The sequence below is a fragment of the Asterias rubens genome, chromosome 7, assembly GCF_902459465.1.
Source record: "Asterias rubens chromosome 7, eAstRub1.3, whole genome shotgun sequence".
NCBI classification, from domain to species: Eukaryota; Metazoa; Echinodermata; class Asteroidea; order Forcipulatida; family Asteriidae; genus Asterias; species Asterias rubens.
The window spans coordinates 16,565,632-16,574,001 of NC_047068.1; the positions used below are offsets into that span (position 1 = coordinate 16,565,632).

Below are 8,370 nucleotides of genomic sequence, written 5' to 3' on the forward strand. Positions count from 1 at the left end.
GCAACGTCTATTACCCACCGGGCCTGTGAGTGTGACCAGAAGAGGGACCTATTTCCCTCGGGCCTTCAACCTCGGCCTCAAATTTCCTCGGGTGAATAGACGTACACTAGTTACCACATTGCCAGTCAATATGTCTCTTTTGGTGCATATTGGTGCATTTAGCATTTAAAGTTTTAAAGAACTTAGTATAGGTATTTTTTCTTACAGTATTGTCTCCAACGTAACATGACGTAGCACCAAGGTGAATAATAGAGGCAGCCTTAGGACAGCAGCTGGCAAACGTGTAGACGTGTGCCATAACATCATGGCGCCGCTTTTTCTCTTCGATGGCAGCCAAGTCAAAGTCAATGTTGGTCAAGTTAGATTCCATTTCCACAAGTTGATCATCATCAATCTTCAGGCCAATTGTCTAAATAAAAACAAAAATAAGGTTTACATTCTATTAATATCGAAAATCTTTTAGCACACATGTACTCAAGGCGCTTTGTATATATTATTATACATTTTCTACAGAAAGATAGGATATTGAAGTTATGAACTCTGACACCCAATTATGTAGCACCTTTTAGGGAAAAAAAAAGTGAGTACCGAGTAGAAAATTGCCTTTTTTGAAGACATTATTGAACGTAACTCAACAAAAGGAAAATACAAGCATTATGAATGTATATTGAATAGGATGGGGAAAGCTTTAGGTGTACAGTACACAGGAAACTTCAGTTCTGGCTGGCTAACGGTCGCAAAACTTTCACCCATCAACGCTGATTTGAAAAACGTATAGCGTTAAAAAAGCCCTAAATATGTGACCCCTATGGCTCACAGGGGAGCCTTATAGTTTCTAGAAGTATATTGTTACCACATATTGTGTATTGTAAACTAACATAACAATCATGTCGACATGGTCGACTTTTTAGTAATACTAATAATAATAGTCTACAAAAAAATTTAATCTTTATTTATTAACTTTTAAGACATTAGAGTAAGACTGTTAAATTATAAATATGATTAAAAACACAAAATTTTACTGAACAAAATTACTCTTTCTAGAATCTATTCATTTGTAAACAGAATGACTTAATTGACTAATTCACCAGGAGTATCTCCACATCGTTAAAATGTGCAGTAAATTGGGAAAAGTTTCCGTATGGCGCCACCACTTTTTCATTCGATATGAAATAATATAGTATCTAATTTACCTCAATGAGATATCCCTTTTTGTCAAAATGAGTGAAAAGGTGGTGGCGCTATACGGAAAGTTATCCGTAAATTGTAAATCAACAAGAAGAAGAAGTACATGTGACAGTAGTTACGATGGTATACACATACAATACAATAAACAACTCTACCAACCTGCTGTGCTTTTGCTAACCAAAACCAAAGTCGACGCCAGGTCGAAAATTTCTTAATTTCGCTGAAATTAAAGGCCATTTCCGGCGAAGCATATCTAACCACGAGAGGAGAACGATACTTCTTGAACTCATCTTTACAGGGAAACTCCTTCTTCTTTGAAACGTCAATTCCTGACATATTTGCCGCCATTCTGTGTTGAATAAAAATTGTGTCAGGGTGAATTTTGCTTCTAAAAATGCACGTGGGGTTATATACGACATACATCCTGACTAACTGCCATACATTGCTAACGTCGCCAGCCGTCAAAAAGTACCAGACTATGCTGAAGGCTCGTGTAAATCAACCTCGTCCTCGTGGTTTACTTTCAGACATGTTTACCACCCTCGTACTGCTCGCCACACCCTGAAGACGAGGTTTCGTGTAAATGATTCTGTATAAAGCTGTCGTCTGCTAGTATTTCGGTGATGTTTTTAGGTTCAAAGACTAACAATTAGATTACAGACAACATTTAGAAACAAACTGTGTTGAGACATTTACAAGGCAGCCGCACAGATAAACTCGGAAGTTGTGACAAAAAGATGCCGCGTGGCAGGAGATTCTGCCCCCCAACGAAATTCGTCTGATAGCGCCCCTCTTTTGACTCAATTTTTCCAGTGCATGTTATTTTTGTGAATTATTTAGGAGAAGGGGTCGGGGGGGGGATGGGGTGGGGGTGGGGGCAGGTTAATTACGGTGATAGTATGCATTAACAAAAACAACAATTTAAAGGCATTGGACACTATTGTAAATGGTCAAAGACTAGCCTTCACAGTTGGTGTATCTCAACATATGCATAAAATAACAAACCTGTGAAAATTTGAGCTCAATCGATCATCAAAGTTGCGAGATAATAATGAAAGAAGAAAACACCCTTGTCATACGAAGTTGTGTGCGTTTAGATGGTTGATTTCGAGACCTCAAGTTCTAAACTTGAGGTCTCGAAATCAAATTCGTGGAAAATTACTTCTTTCTCCAAAACTATGGCACTTCAGAGGGAGCTGTTTCTCACAATGTTTTATACCATCAACCTCTCCCCATTACTTGTCACCTAGAAAAGTTTTATGCTAATAATTATTTTGAGTAATTACCAATAGTGTCCACTGCCTTTAAGATAGACGTTGAAGATGATCGTTTCAATTCTAATGTTGTCACGCAGCTGGTTGTTCCAGTTGCTGAGTGGTGATAAAATAAACCATTTTACAATGTCGACCAGGTGTGCTGCTAGCTGGATGCAGCAAAACAACTAAAGATGGGGTCAGTTTGCAAAGTGGTCCGGTCGTCTTTTCCAGCGCTGTGCAGCAAACACTTCGAGCCGTCGTGCTAAGAAAATCCGAAATACACTACACATTTTGACATGAAGAGAAATGTTCTTTTCTAAAACATGACGCCATCCCAACAATTTTTTTAGCTAGTGGGGAAGTAGAAGAAGGTACCTGAAAGACGTAACGAACCAAAAGGAGCATGTGACAAAATCAGGTATTGTTTCAACTTTGGGGGCATGTTTTTAACTTGCGCCAAGCACCACTCGATATCTTGTGTTGGCAGTGCCAACCATTGATCTCCATTTATACTGAATATGGAGTAAAATGGAGATCAATGGTGCCTACACAAGATAGTGACGCTTGGCGCAAGCTAACTGCGTTTCAACGCGCCTCGATTGACGTCACGAACAGCGCCCTGTCGGGTTGGGCTTTTTTTCAAATTTGTAAACAACGTGGAAACTAATTTTGTTAAACCTTAGTTAATTGTTTATTCATATTCCACTCATCAAAACACATATTTTAGTGACAAAAGCTTTATTTTGACAAAATACCACTTCCAGGTGACTTTAAGTATTGGTAAAAATGGTACAATATTGCGAATCACTGGCTTTACACTATAGGCATCTAAAAGTTGCCATATTTTGCTAAAAATTCAAGTCGTTCGGTTTTTTGTGTTTTTTTTTTGATGAGCCTAGCTCAAAGGCTTAACAGAGGAAAGAAAAATAAGCTTTGTTTATTGTCAGAAAAATGGAAATTATTTGTTTTTAAGAGCCATATAAAAACTAGTCTTTTCACAGTGTTTGTGTATTAAATTTTGAATAATTAGCATAAATTAATGCTTTCCCATTTCCTGTGTGTCTTTTAGTTCCCCAAATTGTTGTTAACATTGTATATAATATTTACATGTACATATATTTTTGATTGCGTAATTTTATTGTTAACCAAATTCCATTATTCTGTGACTAATTGTATTATAAAAGTCAATGGATTGATTTGAAAGCATGTTTTGTTTGTTTGGTGTACCCAATAGAAACATAGACCTTTTCGCAAATATCCATTGCCCAAGCGCAAGCTGTTGAATGAGGGGCATAGGTCTACGTCTGCTAGGGATCAAACTTGGTCGCCTAGCTAGACCAGCATGAACCTCTATCAACGCCTACACACAGCGCATGTACCAAGTTTCGAAACGAGAGTGTGTCTATGGTCTACACAGACTAAACAGTGTCTTGCTAGTCCCATCTAATACATAACCCGGTTCACAAGCTTCATTGGTTTGAAATGTTGGAAGACTACATGCTGTTGGAGTACAATCAGATTGGGGTGAGGGCATTGCGTGGTTTGTCATGAGGCGAATGAAGGTAACAAAAGTCCTATTAATTTAATATTATTACTATTGTTTTATAATGTTATTAATTTTAATTACCCGTATACACCGATGTGTGTTAGCACTGCTCAGTACTTTCCCGAGTTCTGTAAAAAGAAATTGGTGTACATCGGATCGGTGTATGCAATGTTACTCGTTTATGTAGTACCCGTGTACACCGATGTGTTTTAGCACTAATTTTAGGATGTCGACTTCCCGAGATAAATCATTACAGCAAGACGACATCCTACTTTTGGGATGTCGACATCCCGAGATAAATTATCACGAGAGACGACATTCTTCTTTTAGAATGTCGACTTCCCGAGATAAATTATCACAGGAAGATGACATCCTACGTTTAGGATGTCGACATACCGAGATATATTATCTGTAACAAAGAGATCATCTTTGTTTATATTTTAATTTTTCCGTCTTGTAAAACAATAAGATAACTCATTGTGTTCTATATAACTACACTTCAAAGCGTATTTGTTATTGTTGCATTGCGAAAACATCATGTAATGAAGATGATCGAGCATACTAATCGAAACGTCAAGTTGTTAAACCTTGCTATGTTTATTTTTTTCGCAAAGATAACAAATCAATGTCAACCTAATATTTGTGTCACGACAAATTCATCAGAACCCCCTCCCCGCCCACAATAAATAAATACAAATAAAAATAAATATTCCCACGCCCAAATCCCATAAATTATCACCGATTTTGTTCTACCTTCCTTTTAAAACCTCAGCACGTGCTGACACATTGCTTCGACTTATTGTCATTGTCTCATTAAAGCCATTGGACACTTTCGGTAAACAAGATTGTCCAAAGGCCAACACTTCGTGTATCACAACTTATATATAAAATAACAAACCTGAGAAAATTTACGCTCAATCGGTCATCGGAGTCAGGAGAAAATAACGGGAAAACCCACCCTTGTTTCCGCAGGTTTCGCCGTGTCATGACATGTGTTTTAAACAAATCCGTAAATCTCGATATCGAGAATTGATAATTGTTTTAATGTTTTCTCAAAAAGTGAAGCATTTCATGGAATAATATTTCAAGAGAAGTCTTTCACCGTTACCTTCTGTAAACCCTGTAAGTTATTTGTAAATATGTGAACTTTTTTTTCTGTTCCGAAAGTGTCCAATGGCTTTAATAACCATTAGTATACACAGCTCATTATGCCATGGTGTCCTAAGCTGGACCATACCACGCATTGTAGAGGGGTGTAAATCAACAGGGACACCATTAATTTGTAACAGAACCATTAATTTGTAACAGAAGCGGCAAGACAAAACTCGGTAAAACTGTTGAGTAATTACCAACAGTTTCCAGTGCCTAACACAGCACAACGTCTCCCTTGAAAGCACACTTTACGTCTCATAGTGAACTCTTGGTTATGTTTCAGGAAGGCAAATAATAATTGATATCTTGAGACACCCGCTCGTTGCGCAGGCTGGAGGGCAACTTTCAAAACCTGCATATCAAAATAGATGATATACTTTGTACATCATGTGTATCTCAATATTATTGTTAAACCCTAAATGGTGAAATGACATGTATTTTACGATTTTGTGATTTCCTCAAGGGATATGTGCTATTTTGACTGTGTCTGACCTACGACCTCTGTGTTCCTGTGCTGGTTGTTTACCAAAGGGAGCGTTATTCGCCCAGCTCATAGATTGCTACAACAATTTATATCCATATGTTAACCCAATCATTCAATGAACTTGACAAATCTACGAGTTTCCTCATCCCTGTTACCGTGTTTTAAACATACTGCCAAGTCTAAAGGCACTGCCGTCGATTTCACAAAGAGTTAGGACTCGTCTTATCTCGAGTTAGGACGAGTTACTCGTCCTAACTTAGGATTAATGTTAAGGTCTGCATGCTACAGTGCAGGGTTGGGACTCGTCCTAAGTCCTAAGACTAGTCTTAAGTTAAGAAGAGTTTTGTGAAATCGACGGCTGGACTGTAAAAGCTTGGCTGTAAAACCCAAGCTGCACTTTGTATTACTGTTCGTAACTGTAAGGGATGCACGCATGGTTCATGTGTTCCATAAACCTGATTAAGTATGCACTTAATCTTCCTGTTTAATACCCATTACAGGTCACGTGACCTTGTGTAGCGCAATCGGTCTGTTAGTTTAGTTATGACAATGTGTTAAATACCGGTAACTGGGAAAACCTTGGTTTTTAAAGGAACATTACAAAATTGGTAAGAAAAAACTCATCCATAAAACTTACACGGTCTAATGATGTTGATAGTAGAAAACATCCCTTGATTTTTTTTGTCTGAAATGTTATATAATTTGATGAGAAATGAATACAACTAATTTCCCGTATCGAGTTTATCGCTCAGATGAGCGTTTTATTATTTTGTTATTATTAATTTTTAATCGATGTCAGGTTAACAATTTGTAATCACGGTCGGCCATTTGGGGAGTCAAACTTTTGACTCCCATAAATGGCCGACCTTGTTAGTTCGCAAAGTAAAAGGAAAAAAACGTGTGCCTTCAAGTTAAAAGACAAACAGAAATTGGAAAAGCAGAAATTTATGCTTTGCTAGCAAATATTCAAAATTTGATACACAATCAATTTGAAAAGACTAGTATGCCTCCCTCTTGAAAACAAATAAATTCCATTTTCTGACAATTAAACGAAGCTTTTTTTTCCTTCAAATTTGATTAGGCTTTAATTAATGATTTTGAATTATCTTTTGACCATTTTCATGTTGGTTTAACCCATATACACCGATTTGTGTAAGCACTGTGTAGTCAGTACTTTCCCGAGTGAAAACAAAACTATCATCGGCATATCACTCTGGTGGGATTCGAACCCACGACACTTGCAAGTCTAGCGCAGCGTCATACCAACTATACCACCTTATTTGACCAGTGATGTTTTAACAGGTGACATTTAATTATTTGCTGAAATTGGCCGAGAAAACCTGTATTATGTTCCCCGTATCCATAAATAACAGTACTGATTGCTAACATCCATTAAAAACACAGAACAAAAAAACAAAACAAACAAATTGGAACCAGACTATTCTTCCAAGCCTCGGTTTGGTTTGACATGATTTTGGATTCGATACAAGAACCTAAGAACCCTATGTTAGTGCGCGGCAGCGATGAGGGGTTTTATGTTTCTTGAACACCCGATCACATTAGCTTTTATTACATGAGGTTGGCAACATGACTGTGTCGTGCTGAGTCTGTGAATGAAAAGTGGACTGGCTCGATGTGTTGTGACCGAGCATTGACTCCTATCACAGCAGTATAGCAACATTTTGGGGAAAATACACATTAATCCTTAGCACGCTACGAGGCTGTACACACAGTATTCCCCTGGCGCTGAATTTCCTGTGTGGGGCTACTAAAATGCACATAGATTTTTCCTCAAGACCTTTACTCTGTGAAGAAAGTGTTTTGGGCTAAATTGCAAACAAGTTTTATACTCAGTATTTTATTTCCCATCTAATGCAGTAAACTTTATGTTTTTTGGATAAAGACCAACCGAGATACGCCTGTTTCATTACCACTATTCTATCACCGGCCGCCAAGCCCAGTTGCTGTCCACAACGTTTCAAGTCAAAATACGGGGGAGTTTATATCAATTACAGTCATGTATAAATCTGTGAACATCACTCCAATCTTACCAGCGTTTTTCAAACCCTTTAATTTTGATTTCTTTAATTTTTAAAGTGGAAGTTGAAGGCTGTGATCGCCTGTGTAGTCACTGCAACCAGCTACACAATATTTGTTTTTAACTTCTCGTCAGACTGTCGAGGTAAGCGTAAATCCAGAGCCACATTTTAAAGTCACTGGACACAGTTGGTAATTTATTGTCAGACAAGTATTCTCACTTGGTGTATCTCAAGATATGCATAAAATAACAAACCTGTGAACATTTTGGCTCAATCATCGAATTTGCAAGAGAATAATTACAGAAAAACACGATTGTTGCATTACTTTGTGTGCTTTCAGACACATAACAAAAGTCTTCGCCTGAACCTTTTTCTGTATTTGAGTGAGAAATTACCTCTTTCTCAAAAACTACGTTACTTCAGAGGGAGCCGTTTCTTTTTTCCATATGACGGGAGTTCTTAGAACGGCCCAAAATTAAAGAAGAAGAAGACGAAGAAAAGGAATAATAACTAGAACCAACTGTTATTATCACATGACGTTAACTAAGTGTCCGGGAACGCATAAGCAAAACGTTTCATGTTGTAACTTATCTTGAATTTATAAAATCATGTTAGGTAAACTTCTTGAAAATCATGTAAACACCTATAAAAAAAAATCAAGTATGTATATTTTTTCATAACAAGTCTTCTTTCGAACATATCTGG

General features: G+C 37.5%; 1 protein-coding gene across 1 annotated transcript in view; it reads right to left on the reverse strand.

The window, feature by feature from the left end:
- LOC117292322 (adenylosuccinate lyase-like) overlaps positions 1 to 1,568 on the reverse strand; it is a 32,594-nt gene extending 31,026 nt beyond the window's left edge. Inside the window, exons 1-2 of the mRNA XM_033774344.1 lie at positions 1,348 to 1,568; positions 206 to 409 (exon numbers count right to left, since the gene is read on the reverse strand). Coding sequence (XP_033630235.1) covers positions 206 to 409; positions 1,348 to 1,536 — 393 coding nt within the window. The 5' untranslated portion in view covers positions 1,537 to 1,568. The remainder of the gene's footprint in view (positions 1 to 205; positions 410 to 1,347) is intronic.
- Between the last annotated feature and the right edge of the window lie 6,802 nt (positions 1,569 to 8,370).